Raw genomic sequence first — 21,577 nt, 5'->3', positions numbered from 1 at the left:
ATATATATGTATATATATATATATATATATATATATATATATATATATATATATATATATACATATATATATATATATATGTGTGTATTGTTTTGAGGAGAGGGCAAGAGAGAACTAAAAAGAATGGAACAATATTTATTGAATTGAACAATATTCACTGTAGTGACTAGTGTAAGTGTATGGGACGTTCCTTTTCGCGAGCTGGACTGAAAACTTTCGAGGGTTGAAGTATGGTCATCTGTCTTCCAGATGATGATTCCTTGCATGCATGGACCGTTTGTGTGTGTAGATAGGTTGAAAATTGTTAAATGCTACATGTTGAGTTTAATATTTACATTCCTATTTAGGTAAAGTGACATATTCATATGTTAATTTATTGTTGTTATACAAAGTTTCTCAACTAATATATTTACCTTCCTTTTTACTCATATTGCTGTATAGAATATTGAACTATAGATGACAGGCTGAACTTAATGCAGTCAAATTTAAACATGTCCTTAAATCCCTTCAGAAAATAACTATACTTAGTAAACTAAAATATTTTATTTTAATTATGGCTACAAAAAGTTTGCTACACTATGAGTTTGATATTTAGATACCGATTTAAGTAAAAAGACATATGTTTATTGTCGTAGGTTTACAAAGTTTATCAATTACTGTGTTGTTTTAACTTCATTTTCGTTCTTAGTGAGGTATATCATATTGATTGTATTCTTAGCCCCTTCTAACTATGAATGTCAAGCAAAACGCAAGAAACTTGGTAATTGTTTCATAACTTTGAATTAACATCATGGCATACACAGAATTGTGTGGAATCTGAAAATCAACCTATTGCATTAATAACGTGATAATAGTGGTAATTTGAAGTGTTTGAAGGTTATCATGCTTTCTGAGAATGAAGAATATTCCATTCTGTTTGTTTATTATTTAACTCCAAATGAAATTGGAATGCTTTAAATACCAATATATGTTTGCATTATAATTTTCATTGTTGCATTAGGTTTTTGCTTTCTCATATATTACAGCAAAACAGAAACAGAACCACTGCCAAAGCAGCATAACTAGGCTACCTAAACTAATACGATAAGGTAACAATGTCTAAAGTACTGCCCTCACCTAGTCAAAAGATTTACGACCACGGTAATACAAACACTGGTGCAGTATAACAATTGATAAGAAGTGTAAAGGTTACAAATATACGACAACCTATGAAAATATAGATACTGCTTGAATGTTTGCTTTTACATTCACAGGAACCTATTGTTTGTCAAAGTCCACTAGTTTGGATATTATGATAGAGCTACGTTTGATAATATTTCGTTATCATGCATATTTGTACATAGAAAAGGCCTATTTCATATAGTAATACGATGGCTTAAGGAAGTAGAAACGGTACCATTACACTACGAATAAGAACTGTGCTATAGTGTGTGCTACGTGTTATATTGTAAATCACTGACGGTTGTCAAAAAGACTCAACCTACTTCATAAGTGACAAGTAAGTAGGCAACCAACGCCTGTGACGAAACAATTGATACAAACGATAATAAATACAGGATAGGCCTGGGGACCAATAATATTACGTCATTGAAGTTAAGTACAGGTTAATGAGCAACTCAGTGATTTTAAATAAGTGTGTACCTGCGTTGGTCTTTCCTCACTTACTACTGACACATTGATGTATATGTTTTAGTGCGTGTATAGTGTACTAGTATACTTATATGTAACTTCAAGTACTTGCAGGGTCTTCCAAAAACAAGAGACACATTTAAGGTGTAAATGTATAACTTTTGGGTGAGCACACAAAGGTGTCTATGTGAACTTTAAGGTGTATTTCAGACTACGTTGTGTCCAGTCACCACTGACACCTTTATTTGCCTACCTGAAGACCCATTATCAGGAGTCAAATGACACCAATATGGGCACCAAGAGACACCTTTAAGATGTCCAGGATGTAGGCCTATCTTACAGGTTATCACACAAAGGTGTTTAGGATGTAGTAGTGACCCCGTTGGAGTGTCCAGTAACTTTTGACATGCTTACCTGAAGACCCATTATCAGGAGTCTAATGAAACCAAAATGGTATTGATGCACTGCTCCGACTCAGCACACATTAGGGACACTTTAAATGTATTGAAGCAATTATATATTGAAAGGAATCACTACTAAATCATAAAAACATGGAACATTTTTAAAGGATTGTGATGCAAATTAAAACAAGAAAGTCACTTTCGATTTGTTGCAAATATATTATTGAACATCAATCACGAGGAGAAACGTTTACTACACGTAACCAAATGACCATCCCATCTTAGATAAATAAAAGTGCCAATTAACTACTCCCAAGCTTATGCTTTTAATGAGACTCTCAGTTTGGTGTTTGCATCACATACTGCCTTCATTTCAAAGCTACTACCAATAGTACTTCTTTTATTTTTTATTTTAAGTAAATTTCACAGTGACTTGCAAGAAAATGTTAACAAACAAAGATTGGCAATCGCTTCGATTGCATGAAGAGATTCTTACAAAGGGAAGCAATCGTGCGTGACTGTCTACAGAACGGTTGTTATAACTCACTTGGTATAACTATACCTATATACAAATTGTCGTTGTCGTATATGATGGTTATGTCTGTATACACTTTGTTAGTTATCGTCTATATGTGGCTATGTAAAAAAAAAAAGCAATACACTCAGATATATCTAAAATAAAACGTAAACTTAGAAAACATATTGGGAATAACATAGAAAGCAAGGTTAATATTGTAAGAATTCGTGCTAACTGTGGGCTGAGTAGACCAAATTCCTATATGATCAGCAACCATATATCAGAGTTCGTGGTTATGTCGATATTAGGTAAGCACCGACAGATCTAGTAACACATCATATTTGCAACAATAAGTTTTGTTAAAGGTCACACACACTTTTTCTTCCATTAACACTATTTTCGTATACAGGGTAAGTAAATAAACTGGTGCCCTTTGAAGAAATGACGTTATTAACGTTGTTTTCGACTTTGATCGACGTTCGGGAAATCCCCTAATCTTTTCCCATACTCTCGTTTATAGGTTCAGCCAAACGATCACAGTGTCTGGTTTTGATACCAGCTCAATTGCCTTTCTTCCCATGTGTGGTTAACAAGAAGGAAGTACACGATGATTGAACTAACGGTAGCATTGAGCCTTATACTCAACAGAATATATGACAAGGGCAATATAGAAAGCAAAGAATTGTTCTACCGTAGCAGCACTGTGTAACAAATTTGAAAATTAACCTCACACATGCAGTTGCATTAAAAAATACGAAGGCTTCATCATCTTTTACTTTTACAATTTAAGTTTAGTTACTGACATACTTTGTAGTATGATGTTATAATAAATTATAGTTTGACTTAGTTATTTCAAATAACTTATTTCATACTCTAGGCGATTAATCATATTTGTTTTTAGAAATATATCACTATATGAAATGATTACATTAGTTGATTTATATTTAAACTAAATATTAAAAGAATTTGCATATTCCCCGTACCAAAAAAATTTTCTAAGAAATCTTCACTATAATGTAAACTATATTAAAACTTAATTTTGCCAAGTAAGGACACTTTAAAACAATGTATATATTGATACAAGAAAGACATAACGATGGAAAATATCAAAATGTGTTATCGATATTAAGTATTTCCTTTTCTTCCGTCAACTAATGTTTCCATACTCATCGATTTTGATAGTCGGCGATTAATTCTTCCGTGTAGAAAGATCTTCTTATCCGATTTCCTGATATTCCTTTTGGCAAAAAGTTAGAAAGTTGATGTACTAAACCACTGTGATATTTCATGAAGTAAAACATTTAAAACATCATTTATTATTACAAAATATAAATCACTCCAGAGAAAATACGTGTATTCCTTGCAGGGGTGATAACAAAGGTTTGTTTAACTTCCGAAAAGTGAAATGTAGGATAAAACTTAATTGCTTCACAAGCAATCCTTGGTTGACGCAAAATTCATTTAATATTAACCATAAATTTATTAGTTTGTTGTTCCTACCTTATCCTCATGGCACATTGCAGCCAGCTTATATGTGACATCATCAATTTTAAGTCTTTCTTCTACAGCTGATTCCCAACAAGTTATCATCACCTGCCAGCTGAGATGAACAAACAGAGCCAATGTTACCATAGAAAACATAAACAGGGTTGTTTAGAGAAAGCACAGTAACATGAAGTACAAATAAAGTTGACTTACATGGCTCCTGGACAGTTATCGGGCATAGGGAGCTGCCGTTTTGCGCGAAAGCTCTTCTCGACATCAGATCTGGTTTGTCCCTTGTACGGTTCCGATCCTACACAGAGGTTAATAATTTAATATACCGTGAAAGTACATGATCTACTTTTCCATTATGTCAAATACAAAAAAAAATATTTGGTTAATATACGTCTACAACACATAGAGAATAAATTTTATGAGCCTTTGTACCTATGAAGCACAATTAAAGTACAGCATATTTTAATCAGAAAATTATGCGAAATAAAGTTAAATATAAAATGCAGGAATGACTCTTAGCTTGTAATTCAGTCGCATGTGGGCTACAATATTCGATTATATCAGTAAAATGCGCTTACCGTAACTGAAAATTTCCCAGAGGAGAATACCGAAGGACCATACGTCTCCTGCTGGAGAAATTGTTTCAAGAAAGAGAAACTCTGGGGACATCCATTGAAAGGGAACGTTCTGTGCGAAAGAAACATACGGCCTTATAAATAAAAACAGTGACATTTAAAATTAGCCTGAACTTCGAATAAAAATATCTTTTTGTATGGATAAATGAGGACTTTAATTAGCTAATATGAGCAGAAAAAACTCTTTGTACATATGTATCTTGCAAGTTAATTTAATAGCTATCTTATAAACAAACATTTGGAGCAAATACTGACCTCATTCAAGAATAATTTAGTCCACTCTTTTGCGTTTTCCATTGACACAAAGTCGTATAACTTGCACCTCCCAGCAGCATCCAACAAGACTTTCTTACTGCGTAGACCGGGGCTTACGAACTGTTGAAGATTGAACAACGGTTTTCTTTACAGTGATTAAGTAGTTCGTCGGTTATTAAAAGAATCGTTCAGATTTAAATTGCATCGAAAAGGCTTAACCGTTAGTACCTGCTCCCAATGTTCTCAGTGTTTGCTGAATTGTCTTTATTTACCAGACAAATGCCTCCTAAACATTTGGACAACATTTTTTTATCATTCTCCTCTTAGATGGTGATTATGAAAAAAGTGTATACATGCCAGATGGCTGTTATCAGTTCGTCTAAGCAGTCCTAAGTTATTTCCATAGAAATTCGCACTCTACATGTAAACTACATATCGCCAGTCCATTTTCCATTACCCGTTTAAACAATGTCAGCCACCCTGCTTCTTGATTAATGTGCAGCTGCTAATGAGACTAGCATTCAGATAAAGACAACCCATATCATCTAACAGAAGTCCTTATTAATTGCCTCATATGCAACTTTGTTAAGTAAAGCCACCATCGGTCTACATATGACGCTGATTTGACCAATGCTCTTTGAAATCATTGGTTCCATATCCGTATCCCTGTATTCAATAGGAACACAGTTCCCCACGCAGATTACATATCGTTATCTAATAAATAAGCATACTTGGATGGGATAAACTTACTCTATGTTTGGTCAAAAACTTTAATCCTCTCGCCACCTGAAGTGCATACTTTGGTAGATGTTCAGCATTTCCCTTCTCAGCAACTTGAAAACGCTCCTGTTTAGTATTGCCATACTGATGTACTTTCTGGGGACTGAACTCTTCAGTTAGGTGATCTGAGAGAGTTCCTCCGATTAAATATTCACAAATCAGATAATTTGGTACTGAAAAGTAGTCACCATATAAAGTTATTTGAATGCGAATCAGTTATTAGTAGTTAATTTACAAGAAAACACAAAATTATCTAGTTGAATTCAAGTTTTAATCATATATTTTTGTTGTTCTAAATTCTTTTGTTATCTCTTTACTTAAAATTATCATTATCAGTATCATTATTTGAATTTATTCTAGTATTTATTTATAGCACAACATACATGCAAAAAAAATCCTGCATTGTTAAGGTTGAATGGTTAATACCACATTTTGACAAGTGCGAGTATTCGTACCTGTATCACACCATCCGAGAAGCTTCATAATGCTGTTATCGCCGGGTAGTTTTAATATGTGTTGAACCTCTGAACTTTGTAATTCATTCATCCGCAAAGTTGAATCACCTGAAAAGCAATCAGTCAGTAGATTGTTAAACACATCAAGGTTATCACTGTCTCATCCACTGTAAACTTTGATTAAGACGAGTTGAGTTTTTTAAATGTCTTTTTGTTAACTTTTAATCACATAGCATTCGATGAACACAAGTCATTCTCCTTACAATACAATGCTGCTTTCACACGCGTTATGTTAAATACATGTCTTTGTAAAACAATATGTACAGAATAAGTTACTTTCATTTAGCCTGGTACAGTAATATTCAAAGTAAATACCTGACAAGGTTCTGATCACAGTTTCTAGATTTCCTGCTGCTCTCATAACTAAAGCCTTGTGATATTGCATCATTCCTTTTCCAGGTAAAAGGGAAACTAATTTCACATTATTCTCTGGAACTTCAAGATTCTTGTTCTTCTTATTCTTATTAACTTCAAGTTCCTGCAGATCCATGTAAGCTATAAAGACGGAAGCGTGACTTGGTGTGATATCAGAACTAACTTTAACTTTAAGAATAATACATTAAGCATACAACTGCCAGTCGTGTCGGGGTTTGGTCACACTGATGGTGTTTGGTAACATAATACATAGCTGGATACAACCTACTCCCAATCTCCAATTTAGTGAATATCGAAAACCGTGCTATGGATTTTGTTATCAAAATAGAGAACCCAATACTGTTGTCAGATTCTTGGCAGGCTTGTTAAGTGCTTATCAAGCAGACTCTAAAAGCAAATAGTTCAGTAGAAAAGCAATTGAACACAATCAATCAAGAGCTTATACTCTGCTACATTACTAGGTGCATAATTTATAGTATGTTTCAATATTTGTTCTCATAATTATTTGACCTTCAAGCCATTTTTTGATGACATGACTATCCTTAATACTGTGACATCAATGCGTCCATCTGCCAAACAAATAATAACATTTCAGCGATGAAAGTGTATGCTTCCGTTAGGAGACAATCCGGTGGCAGATGATAAGTGGCAAAATAATTCGAAATCTTGTTTAATATTAAGGAACACTGCTTCCAGTCTGTGTTATATTTGATGTTCTCTTTTAAGAATTCAAACTTCGCACATCTTCGGCTCATCAATCGAAGAGGCTGATAGATTTTAATGAATAAACATTTTTGTTGATTTATTCTTTTAGAAACAGTGACCTCTTAAACAGTCTTGCTAATACGACATTCATTGTAATTTGGATATAAGAACTATATATGTAAAAGATATAATGAAGATAGAAAAAAATATTTTTGATTAACAAAATATGCTGTGCTATTTTACCTATTGTTAGTTGAGTTTATTTGATAGAACCACCATGTAGCGAATTCGATATAACGTGCAGGTATAATTTACTTGAAAAAGTCTCAAGTTATCTGTCATCGGTGAAGAACAGGGATGGAGCTGGGCATGTATTTCTCTTTTAACAGTGAAATTGTGAGTATTTTCTTCCTCCCTATACCCATCCTCCTCACTCTTTTAAATTTTCAAACCGGACCATTTATTTGAAGTAATCCTTCAAAATGTCAACATTATTAATTAAAACAATCTACCTCTATTTCCAGCTCCTTTTATTTCGTCTATTTGGTTTGTAGATCTGAAAAAGAAGTAGACCTGATTGATATATTTTCTGTTTAGAGAAGACCAATAATACACAACACTTTATTTTGGTACTATAATAATCGAATCACGGTTGTGGTGACAGCATGGTAAGTCATTTGCGTGCATAGGATTTCAAAGGTGTTGGGAGTGGGGAGGGGTCACATTTCCCCCGAATAATTAAGGTTTGGGCCAAACTTTTATAGAAGGGCCAGACAAAAAAAAAGATTTTGAAAAGGGTGTGGTTGCACTCAGTTCATTGCCTTCTATGTAGAGATACCTGTGTTCCACCCCATCCCCTCCGCCGAATAAGAAACTATGTTTTAAACGTCAAATGGTGCATTCTGAAGCTAACTTTAGGTCCATACAAGTAGCTTCAAACGTAGAATTGTGCTAATAAGTTATAATAAACAAAACATTCCATCGAATGATAAAGATAGTGGAATGAATTTTCATGGGAGGGCAAGTTGTGAATAAAGTATTTAATAATGGAGGGTTGTTATAACCTGGGGTCTTTGAAGCAGTATCTAATGATGGAGGGTTGGGGTCCTTCCAAGGAAAGACAATGGAAATGTAGACACGTAATGGCGCATTTGGAACAGAGTATTCTTACCTAGGTTCCCTTTTTTTTCCGTGTCCTTTGTCTAACAAGAACAATATAATAAATTAACAAGAAACTAATGTGAAACTATTAATGCAGTTAATCATAACATTTTATATAATTTTACGGAGAAATTTAAAAAAATTAGTCGCAATATTTAGTTTTGAAAACTAACTATTGTAACGTATTTTGCTATCATGATACAAGTAAATTTAAAATCTTCATTTAATTATAAAATATATTACTATGAAAAGGAGTTTTGTACACTACCATTCAACTGAAATGTTGTCTTTGCTTTTTATATTATATTGGATAATTCAATTCTTCTGAGTGGTCTATAAGATGTACGTGAATCAGTGCTCAATTTGCTCAATTTTTTTATGTAATATATGACTGTGTTTCATATGTGAAGGTTTTATTTCGCTAAATATGTGACCATATAAGTTTCATCCACGTAAAAAATATGTAGTCAATAGTAGACACATGTAATTAAGGAGAAGAAGAAGAGGAAAACGGCATACCAAGTCTGTCACGTGCGATCAAATAAATGATTACAATGATTAACACCACAATAATGATGGCCTCCACTATGCAGGCAGCAATCAGCCCTGTATTATTGCAATCTGAAATAACAGAAAAAAATACGTTTATAATTGTATCTATGAACAACCATGCACGTTAAACATGAGAAGAAATGTCAAACATAATTGTCTGCATTATCACATTACGTTATGGGGACGTTGTAACAAATGCGAATTACTGAAGAATGCTTTCGCTACAAAGGCGAAGCCTTAGTCAAGTGTCTGTGGGTTTTAATAATTTATGTAACACTTGATTACCAATGATCATCATATAATTTTATAATAGAGATGGTGAGCAACTCGAAACAGCCAAGTTAATAATCATTTCAACTGGGAAATCCACCTCTTAATACTTTCATGTTTCCTTATTCGTCTTTCACTTCATACTATCAAAATGGTAGGATACAAATGGGCATTGGTAAAGTGTACTGTTTTGGGAATGCTGATGGTTGCTTGAGGTGAGTAGATAAGTTCTTGAAATGCACTACATTTGCTTTTACTCTTATTTATATTGTAAAACATCGATTGAGTATAGTTGACGTTATGACACGGACAAGTTAGACTTGGGCAATCACTTTGGATAGAGTTGCGTTTGGGGCTTTAGTTTCAAAGTTGTATAATTAAGAATAAAAAAGACAGAAACGAAAATTACGCAGCATCTCCGTATACTGGATGGATGAAACCTGCCTTTGCTGATAGAATACCACATGTTGTTATACTGCAGTTAAGTTATATATTTTTCGTAGGAAATCGTGAGAATTAACGAAAAGCAGATGTACTATACAAACTAAAAAGGATAAGATATTTTGTGAAAACAGCTGTGCTTAGGTGTTTTGTCGTTTTAGACCATTCGATTACTTTTTGTATAATTTATATAATTTAAATAAAACAAACTTAGAAACGATTTGTATAAAACCGTAGTTGGAAATGTATATATTAATGATGTGATAACCGTGATATTTATGATAGTTATGAGTTGCAACGAGGCCTTGTATTTCTTAGGGTCTGGGAATAAACAATTGTAGTTTGATTTTCAAGTGCAGGAGGGAACAAAGGTGGCACAACATTTCATAGCCGCATAATCGTTCATCTATATTGTGTACAATATCATCAAAATATATATATATATATATATATATATATCTGGTAACACAATACTCATGTTCTGACAAAACCGTTAAACCTGTCTCAACTCTCTTACTTATAAATCATGCACAGTGTTCAAACCTTCAAGAGTGACACAGAACTTCGGTAAAAAAATCGTACTGGTTCGAATACCGAACCGATTTTGTAACAAATAATGCAATTAAACAGAAAAGTAAAGATTGGAAATTCCACAAACCTAAAGACTGAGGATCAGTGATAGGTTTTTGTTCAGTTGTCACTATAGTAGCTGCAAAAGATTGAAATTAAAACGTATGAAAAAATAGTAGGTGAAGATATGTCGGGTTAAAAATAACAGCTGGCAGCTAAATCATTGAGCAACACATATTATTAAGACACGTTTGTATTGTAAAGTAGCATAAACTGAACGAAACCTCAATGAAACATAAGACGTTGAGATCACATATGATGTGACAAATATATATGAATAACAACATTTGGGAAATTCAAACATACGTTTTTTCAACAGTTCAACAGTTTATTATAGTTAAAAATGCAATATTGTTTCTTATCATATAATAGCAGACAGCAAAGGAGTATTTTCGACTTGTTGGCATAATATTTCAATGACTTTCTTAAAATAAGATATAACAGGTAATTCAGAGATAGTGGTGATTAAGTGAATATATACTGAAGTTGATTTTGAAATTGAGACTGCTGTAAGTCTACAATCAGATTTGATCTGAACAGCACGTTTGCTAAAGCAAGTAAAAACCTAAGCACTGTTCATATCGAACTCGTTGAACATAAAGGCGTACATTGCTATAAATAGTCATTTTGATCGCGTTAATAGTTAAACATTTATGGTGCTTTTATGAACGCTAATGTAGATATTTGTTCAAAACGTGAACATCAAATACTCTGTTAAGACAAGAAAAATACTTGTAGACATATTGCATTCCTGTTCCAAGCCCTTGAGATTGTGGTTATTAAATACAGGGTGGTCTCACGGGGTAACTTTTGGGATGATCTACCTCAATTTGTTTTAGTTGAGAGGGGTAGAGGAGGGTGAAGGTATTATTTTGTAACCACCTTTATTACATCCACTATAGATTCTCGGCATAAACCCACTTCCTCTAATTGGGATCTCTGCCAGACACAGTATTTCGCGTAGAAATTGGTTCCCTTTAAGATTCTAAGATTTAGATGAGGAAGTTTGTTGCAATGTATCGATATGAGAAAAAGCATCAGTAATATCAGAGGTAGGCGTTTAAGTACAAGTGCTTCCTGGTGGTAGAATGAACAGGATTAGATACACTGGGTCCTCTTGAAACAAGTGAGTTTATTCAAAAGGTAACAAGTAGAAAATATATTTCACACAATAAAGTATTAAAATCATCACCAGGCAATGCAAGACATCTGTATTGTCGAATGCTCACTTTAGAACATTTGACAAGAGTCCACTGATTTCAAATATAACATCCTACTGCAACACTCTTCCGTATCATATTTCGTTGGCAGCTGACACAGTGATGTAGATATTGGCCGGGATTCAACTCAACATCACCACCGGTAATTGGACCAAACTTTATTTTTTAGGCGGAACGGCCTTTCTTGGACATTTATCGAACTAGTTTTGATGTCATAACATAATAGAGCTGTTGTTGGGATTATGGATCCCACACCAGCGACTCTAGAAAATAGACGTACATTATGCATATACAATTTAATATTACAGTTCAAATAGTAAAAGCTATTAAACTTCAACAAAGAAGTGAGGGTTCATTTCACTAAGGGAGAGCAGTTTTAATACAGATATATAAATTATAACGTGAGTATAAGTATACCAGTTCCACGAAAGCCGCTACATGCAACGCAAACAAAGATACCGAAATAACACATGTTTCTCCACAATGAAAACGATGAAATACGTGCATCAGAAGACGATTTGCACATAATGTCATGTAGTGAAATGAGTATTTAAGAGTGTAGTAAGACTTGGATATCCATGACAATGTTCAATTAGTGAGTTAACTTTCCTGAAATAAAAGTGCTAAGGTTATTTTCGCAAATTTTAATGAAAAGCTGATGAGTGTAGATGCCATTCCTTGGTTCTGTCATACATGTTTCAAAATGCTGCTTAAAGCCATTTGATGTACTACAACTTACCTCACAAAAGTAGTAGGATGTTGTTCAAAGCGGAGACGTTTAATAATAATACAGAATGATAGTGTTTACATTTTGAACCAAAACATTATTAAACTTAAGAATTTGCGCTTTTTCTTACAATGGTATCTAAAACAAAACATACACACATGTTGCGGCCACTTAATTAAACACCAGATATTGATATTCTGTAAATATAAATTAGCTTTTGAAATTTAAATGCAAAAAGGCATTATTATAATTTCAACAAAGAATCAGTTCAGAAATCCCCGTTGTCGAGTACAGAAAGACTACATTGAGCGTTATTGAGAAACTATTTCGTAGCAAGGACAGTTGACCAAAAAGTGAATGTAAGTCCACATACCCTTAGTTCTTGTACGTTCATTGGTAGACGGGGATGCAGTTGTTACAGTAGCTGCAGTAGGTAAGGCAGTGGTACCTGCAGGTTTCAATGGAGGTAATCAATTAGCCTTATCCTTAGCTTTAGCTTTAGCCTTCGCATTCTCTTTCGCATGATGATGATATTAAAGTCGATGACGACGACAACGACGACAATGTTGACGATAACGATAACGATGACGAGTAGGACGAGGAAGAGGAGGGGTTGAGGAGGAGGAGGGGGAGGACAAGGAGAATTAGCAGGAATATGAGGAGGACGAGGGAGGAGAATTAGCAGAAGGAGGAGGAGGAGGATGAGGAAGATGATGAGGATGAGGATGGGGATGATGATGGGTAGGACGAGGAGGAAGAAGAGAAGGAGAATAAGTATAAGGAGGTTGACGAGGAGGAGGATGACTACGAGGAGGCGGAGGATAATGACGATATCGATGACGATGATGAAGACGACGAACGGATACGGGGACGGGGGCGGAGTCGGGGTCGGGGACGAAGACGGGGACCATTATCATGATCATGATCGTGATCTAGATATTGATCTCGATCACGATCTTGATCTTTATCATCATCATTATCATCATCATCACTATCATTAATAGTTGACAACACTGTCAACAGAAGTCCCACCTACCTCGAGAGGGTTACGCTGGTACAGTGTTGTTGGATAGAGCAGTCGAATAAAATTCCATTTGAAGTGTGTATCGAAGATAGACTTACACGAACAGTTAACACACCAAACAGAGTGTCAAGTTTAGGTCTATTGACAATTAGGAACCGGAATTAATCAGTTAATTGAGTTGATCCTTCATTGACGCAAGTACCCGAGTATATTTTCATAAATTTCAATGCAAACAAAAAACACACATACACGTTAGTCAATAGTAAACAATACATGGTTACGTGGTTCAGTGGCTAATCAATTGCACGCTCAGAGAGAGAAACTATAGGTGCGTTCGACTCCTCTACTCGCGTAGCAACTCGAGTAATCTTCTCGACGTCAGTTAACTTCGTTACGCATGCGTGGTGAATAGACGACACGAACGACTGAATGGGCAAAACGTCATGAATTAGTCGTATTGACAGTGTGGTTTATATGTTATCAACAGAGCATGGATGCTCAGACAAGAAGGAGAAAAGTTTGCATTGCTATGATTCTACAGATTTATCTCCAGGAATGTGAGATGCAACAATTAATTGCTATGCAGCATACTAAAGCGATTTTTCCAGTCATGTCGGCAATAAGCTGGAAAGGGAAGAGGTCCCTCGAGTAGTTGGATTTGCAGACAACATTGTGCATCGATACGACGACCTTGATTTCAAGTTTCATTTTAGATTGGACAGCTCCACCGCAGAAATACTTATAAATCAATTAGCGAGCTCGAATATTCCAACGCCTGAAAACTGCCTAGGCGGCACGAAATCAGTGACACTGAAAAAACAACTCCTAATGTTTCTGTGGTTCGTTGGTAAGTACGCCTATAGTTGCTGCTGCTTTTTCTTTGTGGTCTCCCTTGAAATTCATTCCAAGAAATGGTGTGACACTGGTACTGCACCTACAACACCATCCTTTTCCCTGTTCGTGCCTCCATTGACCCGCATACATCAGCAATCATAAAGTTATGCTAGTAAACAACTTTTATAAGCTTGGTCCGGCCCGTACGTACTCTTTGTAAAGTACCCTGGCCAGCATGCCGATGTATATATAGGTCCATATTAGCTTTACCTAGCTGCCAGGCCGACCTGCAGGCTTTGTTTGGGTTTTTTTAGAGTGGCTTAATAATCTTTCAGTAAGATCACATTTTCTTTTTCTATAGGCAACATTGAGAGCTTCAGGACAATGTCTGACAGATTTGGGGTGTCTCAGTCCACATATCACAATGTTTGCTGCAGAGTTGCTGAAGCCATAGTAACAGATGTTTTGGCCCGACTTGTTTCCTGGCCAGTTAGTGATGCTAGCAAGCGAGCTGTATCTGAAGGATTCCGAAGGATTGGGAGGCTGCCAAATACTCTTGGTGCAGTCGACGGCACACACATCAGAATAACAGCACCGAGAGAGTTCCCACAGTCATATTTCAATAGGAAGCACTTCTATTCAATGCAGTTACAGGGAGTTTGTACCAGTAATTTACTTTTCACACACGTCCTGACGGGATGGCCTGGCAGTGTTCACGATGCAAGAGTGTTCAGAAATTGCTCTTTAATGGGGGATGATAACAAATTCCCTCCTGGATATTACTTGTTAGTTGATTCTGCCTACCCACTTTTGCGGTATCTCATAACTCCCTTTAGAGATTATGGAAATCTGGGATTTGAGGAAAGAATATTCAATCAAGAATTGAGTCGCCAACGGAATGTCATAGAGCGTGCGTTTGGTCATTTGAAGGGGCGGTTTCTTCGCCTACAATTTTTAGAGCAGAGGATACAACGTTTCTTTGTAAGACCATACTGGCAGCCTGCACCCTTCATAATGTGTGCATCATGAATGACGATGAGCTTATGGAGGAGTTTCACGAAAACCGTGACCATGACAGAGAGCAGCATGATTATCCTTACAACGAAGAAGTAACAGGTCAGGAGAGGCGACAGGAGCTTATGGCATTGTTCAACTAACATTATAAGCTTGTTTGCTTTCTAGCAGATAAAAAGCATGATGCTAACAGAACAATTACATATGCAAATAAAATTAAGATTACACTGGAAAGCATTTTTTGTAAAGTTATTATTAAACAACAAACAATTTAAGGCAGCTCTTATAATTCTTTAAGTATGAGATTATAGATAACTTTTTTTGTCCTTTTTTTTCTTGTAAAATATGTTACAACTTCTCCAAAGGTTGTCTTTCTAGTACAACATTTGTCTTCTAAGTGCTTTGTTCAACAGGATCATTTTTTAATTTATTGATTATGTAGTCTAGTAATTTCTCCTTTTGTAAAATCCAACCTCTTTTCAAGATGATTTTAATACATGAAGTTAATAAAAGAAAGAACAAAAATTAAAGAGTTAACTTGTTCAACAAAAACACCTATGCTATCTGAGCTCGAATGTATCTACAGTTTATCAATAAGTTTTGTAAGAAGGGCCTTGTTTTCATTGTGCATAGTCATTAGGGTTTCTTGCAACTGTGTTTGGCTTTCCATGAACATACCCTTCATCTCATTTACTATGAGAGATGACCGGTTTCGAGTTTTAATCTTCTTACGCGTGGGTTCTGTGTCCTCATCACTTGTTAGCTGGCCCCCAATTTCTGACATGTTTCCCTCTGAATCACAGGTATAGGCTGGTTGAAGAGAGGGGTCATCACCAACTATATCATAAATGTCTGGAAATTTGAACGGCTTCGGTTGACCATTACCTGTTTGACGACGTTTATCTTCATGTTTGCGCAGAGCCTGTTTAATGTTTCTGTATTTGTCATAGCACTGATCAGCAGTTACTTTCACACCAAGTGTGTCAGACAGCTCAGATGAAATATTTTTCCAGATTGGTTTCTTGTTTTTTACCTTGAGTAGGTCCTTCTTTTCCTTTATGATGTTCAGTAGAGTTTTTACCTGGCTATCTTCCCATGAAACCAACTCTTTATATGGGGTACATGACGCTACTGGTTCACTTGTCTTGGGTTCGGTAGATGGTGTGATGGTTGTAGTAGATGAAGCTTTTGAAGGCTGGAGAAGATTGTCATTCAATGCAGCTGGTGTACTTACTGCAGCCTTCTCACTGAATTCAAGGGCTACCGGGTAGCTTACACCCTGCGGTAAGTCTTGTAGAACCTGCACAACTCTTGTAAAGTCTGGAAATCAGAAGATTAATATATTTAAAATATGATGCACATAGAGTACAACTGTAAACTGATACTTACTGTGAGATCAAACTTTTACACAGTTGTTCTAATACTGTTCTTATACTGTTGGCCAGACAGAATATTAAGCAGTCATTAAAAATATTACTGGCAGGCCTTGAAGTGGACCCGGGTGAAAAAGTATGATCAACAAAATTTTCAATAAAACAGAACATACGTATGACTTTGTAGACCAAACGTAGGACTTTTGGTTGCCGAAGGCCAATGAATCTATGCGATGCTGGCGTGACCTAATTATAAATCTGGAATGTTTTATCTGTCTAGACTATGCATGTATAGCTTACCTAATTTGACTGTCAATTTACTAGTACAATTATATGGTTATATTTGTTATCGTAACATTAACAGGCAACAATGGGTCGCTGGATCTCGTTCGATAGCCTGTAATGTCTAGCACTATTCGCTTCTGGAGGGTGCTAGCCTACCTTAACTTTCATAATAATCTTATGTTGACGAATCTCAATCAATAGACTGTATAGGCTAGAGTAATAGCCTACACTACAGATACGGTACACCGATGCATTTCAGTTGTCAACACGTTCGAGATCTTATTCGTAGGTCAAAATGAAGGGCCATGTGCTGGTTTACAAGCCAATTGGGCCGTAAACACTGACGTGGAGATCTCTGGTACTTAATACTCTGTACACATAACAAACTTACTTTTTGAGAATGTTTCCTCTTGGCCACTTTGTATCTTAACTGGCACTGTTTTGCCCGAAGGCAGGGTTACTTCGTGTGTTACCATCTTAATTGTGACGTAAATAACGTCATATCTACACAAGTAACCGACCCCCGGAGGTGGTTACATTTCTGCTACTCGAGTTGTGACGTTTTCGTGACGTTTCCACAAGCCGAACGTTTATCAGCTGAACTCGTGTAACTCGAGTAGAGGAGTCGAACGCACCTCATGTTGAATCACACGTGAAAGTAACACATGGATATGCATACGCTGTTGATTATGCATCATTTTGAAAATGTACAATAATAACACCTTGGTACGTACGTAGAGTTGACGAGTGTGTAGGCCCGGTATTCTGTTTATATGAGTTTTTGGATAATATTTTTTATTTGTCCCCGAACAGAGTTACAAGCAGCCTGCTTACACTTGTGCTATGTATATGTACTAAATGCTATTAATCACACATATCTTTGCTAGAATAGTGATAAAACAGAAAAATAAGTTTATTCGATTTAGAATACTGTTACCCAATATCTTTGTCATACAGGAAAAGATAAATTACACAAAAATAAAATAGTTCTCGATTCGGATTTTCCCGTTGTTGACATATGCTTACAAAGATAAAATAGAATTTGGTTTGGTTACACAAAGAAGTGAAGAAGAAAAACGTTTCGAGTCAGAACACAAATACACGAGAGGTGGTGAAACATCTTATTAAGGATTTTTCGGGGTGTTTTCTACATGATCGACGCCTAATGTACATAATTTTAAGGCGTTCTGAAAAACTTCGGTATCGTGATTTTATGCAAAGTTTAAAATTCTCATCGACACCTTAGTTGCGAAAAGCCTACGCGACAAATGCCTTTCCAACCGCCTTGGGTATAGGTATAAGATATTGTCATAGCTAAGCTGTGGGGGGTCAATAGTGGGGAACTAGTATTTTGCAATGAAGATGGCAAGGACATATTTTGGAGAGGTGCAGTGAGGTTCTCCCAAGCCTATAGCTATGTAGCTATTGTACAGATACAAAGTACCTTTGTAGCAAAAGCAGTGGCACCAGTAATTGCTAAAGCTCTTCGGGATTTGCTTGGAACAACATTGGTGCAGCCAGCATTTCAATGATTATGTTACATTTGTTTTTAGGTTATTCATCACTTTTTTATGAGAATTTGTTATTGCACAGAAATATCATTTTTCAGTGTGTACTACGAAGCAGATTGTATATGCCTAGCATAGGTTGGAAATAATTGATTTCAAATTTGGCGATACCTGTCACATTTACAGAGAATACAAATTATATTAGTGACAAGTGAATAAATTATTTGGTGCAATGAACTGTTGTTACGTTTGCCAAATAGCGATTATTGTCTGTTCTTTTGTTTTTCTTAACAAGCCCTCCTGTAAGTGTACTTAAGGCTGAAAGCTAACTTTCTTCGAAATTCTGGTCATCATTTGGTCAATTTTTACACCGACGGGATAGTTGTCAATAATACTTGTAAATATAAATGTAAATAAAATCTTATATAGCGCACTACGCGCGATGCATCTGTGCGCTTTACAATCTAGAAAATACAATGCCATAAAACAATAAAAAGAAAAAAAAAATACATATTACCATCTACAGAAATATACAGGAATATGAGATCGAAAAACTATTAAAAGTACTGGTGAAGCGAAAAGCGATAAAACAGATTGACTACAAAAACTACAATTTGAATGCAAAAAAGTGAAAAATCCAAATGAAGTTAGAACCTAAAAACCAACACGACAGAACAATATAAAGCAGATATAAACAGGAATATGAGATCGAAAAACTAATAAAAGCACTGGTGAAGCGTAAAGCGATAAAACAGAATGACTACAAAATCTAAAATTTGAATGCTAAAAATTAAAAATTCCAATTTAAGATAGAACCTAAAAACCAACACGACAGAACAACAACAAATCTAAAAAATACTTCAACTGATTCGTTACACAGAATAATGTAAAAACTACACGTATCTATCGTTTAAATAACAAACTGGCTGCTCGTCCCTGATGGTCTCATATGTCTACCAAGAGATGATTGAAGAACCACTTCCTTGATAGTGTTCTCACAAGCTAATGTCTACCCTTGATTACAAGATAGATGTATTTCTTGAGTTATCGTGTTTACATGGTTTTAATACTTTAATCTCGTTTAATCTCAAATGACCTGTGAACTTCACAGAACAGAATAGTCTTCTTGTACTCAAAAAATATCATGTATCCACTAACCAAGTTATTCCAATTTAACAACTGTTTAAAACAAGGGTATAATGGCTCGTGCGTATAATGACTCGTTGAGAATATGACTCGTGCGAAGGTATATCGCGCCTGTATATTGAGAAGTACAGCCTCGCGTTACTGAGTGAAAATACTAAAATTTACAATTTGACGTTACCTTTCAATATTCTTCCCTTCAATTGTTTTCTTCAAGATAATAAACATTTGAGCCAAATGTACACAGGCTCTCTCTTGGTCGCAAATGCTCTTACGAAACAAAACTAAGGGTGATTTATAATCTAGTGTCTAACGTTGCAGTGAATCACATACACCCTAGCAAGCCCAGCCCATTGTCAAGTCTACGAACTGGGACGACTCCAAACAAATATATATTTGGGTCCTATACTTAATACAATGAGTTTCTCCCTACCACTCAATTACATTTATAGATCTTTAACATTGACCCTACCAGTAACAAAGTCTAAGTACGGTAATTTTACCTAAAATTGTTACAGCTTTCATTTTTACATCCTGTCCGATGTCTGGCTGTCTTCATGTGTGCTCGCACGTGTGCTCAAAACATTGGAAGCATGGATATTACTCTCATAGAGTACACCGGAAACATCGGGTGATGGAATTAGCTGTCTCGTGATTGGCTGAAAAGCCTCGCGCAAGAATCTATGCAAATGTCGGATTATTGTTATGGCTTATTTGAGAATATGGAAAACACAAAACTACTAGCTAGGCACGCGAACAAAGAGACAGGGTCAAATGGAGAGGTAATTAGACTTTGCTCAAGCCATTAACCAGCTTATTCAGGAAACAACAAAGAAACAACAACCTTTTTATAAACTTTTTTTATTTATTTATTTTTTTTTAATATTTTTTTTATTTTTATTATATGTCTTTTTAAAAACTTTTTTTTTTTTAAACTATTTTATTAAGCATTATTAATGTATTTATGACTTCTTAAATTTTCATACTTGTTATATTATTATATATCTTATCAGAGGGCCTCGTGGAAGATTAGCTATTGCTAAACGAGCTACCCTCTTAAAATAAAGTTGAAATAAATTTAAAAAAATAAATAAAAAATTACTTCAATAACTAATACATCATCGTGACAATATCCTTTCTTATAGTATTTCAGGATTCAACGATAATTGATTTAATTTAAAGGTAGGGAATGTTTTGTGATGACAGCTGTGGTTAGATGTTTCCTTTGTGATACTAGTATAAGTATAAAGGGCAATCAAACATTGAAAAATGCATTGTAACATTAGTTAAGTATTACATGATACATATACCATAATGCGAAGTGTCATTTTGTTAATTCTCAAGGATCTTTGTTTGTTAATAAGTTTAAGGTGGAAGAGAATCTGGCTCCTATGTTATGATTTTAATTGGTGCCTGCCCCGTAGGCTTACATTACTTGTCACAGTAGGAATGTTTAAATGTGAACGATAGTCAGTGAAACAGAATATCTTTGAAGCGACGGAGTTACTGACAACGACATCGGCGTATTTTTTTCCAGAAATTACCAGACACAGGTCAAGCAACGTTACAAAACTTTAACACTTATTTTACACATTCCTCTTCTATCACTTGCACTGTTTGTGACCTATTAGCTATCTCGGTATAGTCCGTTGTTTTTCCTCGGAGTAATGAACGGATACCCGGGGAGACTGACTGAAAAACGCAAACGGGTACCCGGCAGCAAATGTTGAGACCGTTCCCATCACTAATCAAAGCACACTACTTATGAACAATGTACTGAAACAATGTTGATTAAATGGGACAAACTATGGCAGAAGTCAACTACTTTACAAACATTTTTTCAATTAAGTGATATTTAACAAATGTTTTTAGGGACAGCCAAGTGAATGATGTCAACCAGCAATTTAGTTGAAAATACTTGTTCCTTTATTATATTTAACTCACTAATTTCACAGAGGAAAATGATGTTCTAGAAACAAGAAAGCTAACGTTTCACATTTTATATGAGAACATTTTACAGATATATTTACAGTAAGACTGCACAAAGTGCTAAGCATTGCTACTCACTCCATGTGATATGGAAGGT

General features: G+C 35.3%; 1 protein-coding gene across 8 annotated transcripts in view; it reads right to left on the bottom strand.

Annotated features, from left to right (window-relative positions):
• Nucleotides 1-21,577, bottom strand: part of LOC139977545 (uncharacterized) — a 270,650-nt gene that overhangs the window by 238,027 nt on the left and 11,046 nt on the right. For 2 of the 8 annotated variants that reach the window (XM_071986920.1, XM_071986921.1), the window contains exons 6-7: nucleotides 12,684-12,758; nucleotides 10,392-10,442 (exon numbers count right to left, since the gene is read on the bottom strand). In XM_071986920.1, the coding sequence (XP_071843021.1) occupies nucleotides 10,392-10,442; nucleotides 12,684-12,758 (126 nt within the window). Of the gene's footprint in view, nucleotides 1-2,237; nucleotides 3,785-4,047; nucleotides 4,148-4,245; nucleotides 4,343-4,622; nucleotides 4,732-4,934; nucleotides 5,055-5,684; nucleotides 5,888-6,169; nucleotides 6,278-6,544; nucleotides 6,725-7,821; nucleotides 7,866-8,480; nucleotides 8,512-8,989; nucleotides 9,092-10,391; nucleotides 10,443-12,683; nucleotides 12,759-21,577 lie in introns of those variants that run through there. The other 6 variants (XM_071986923.1, XM_071986924.1, XM_071986922.1 and 3 more) reach the window with 6 other exon arrangements.

The sequence above is a fragment of the Apostichopus japonicus genome, chromosome 12, assembly GCF_037975245.1.
Source record: "Apostichopus japonicus isolate 1M-3 chromosome 12, ASM3797524v1, whole genome shotgun sequence".
Classification (NCBI taxonomy): domain Eukaryota; kingdom Metazoa; phylum Echinodermata; class Holothuroidea; order Aspidochirotida; family Stichopodidae; genus Apostichopus; species Apostichopus japonicus.
Note: the sequence above shows the minus strand (reverse complement) of the source record. Positions and strands in the feature narration are given on the sequence as shown.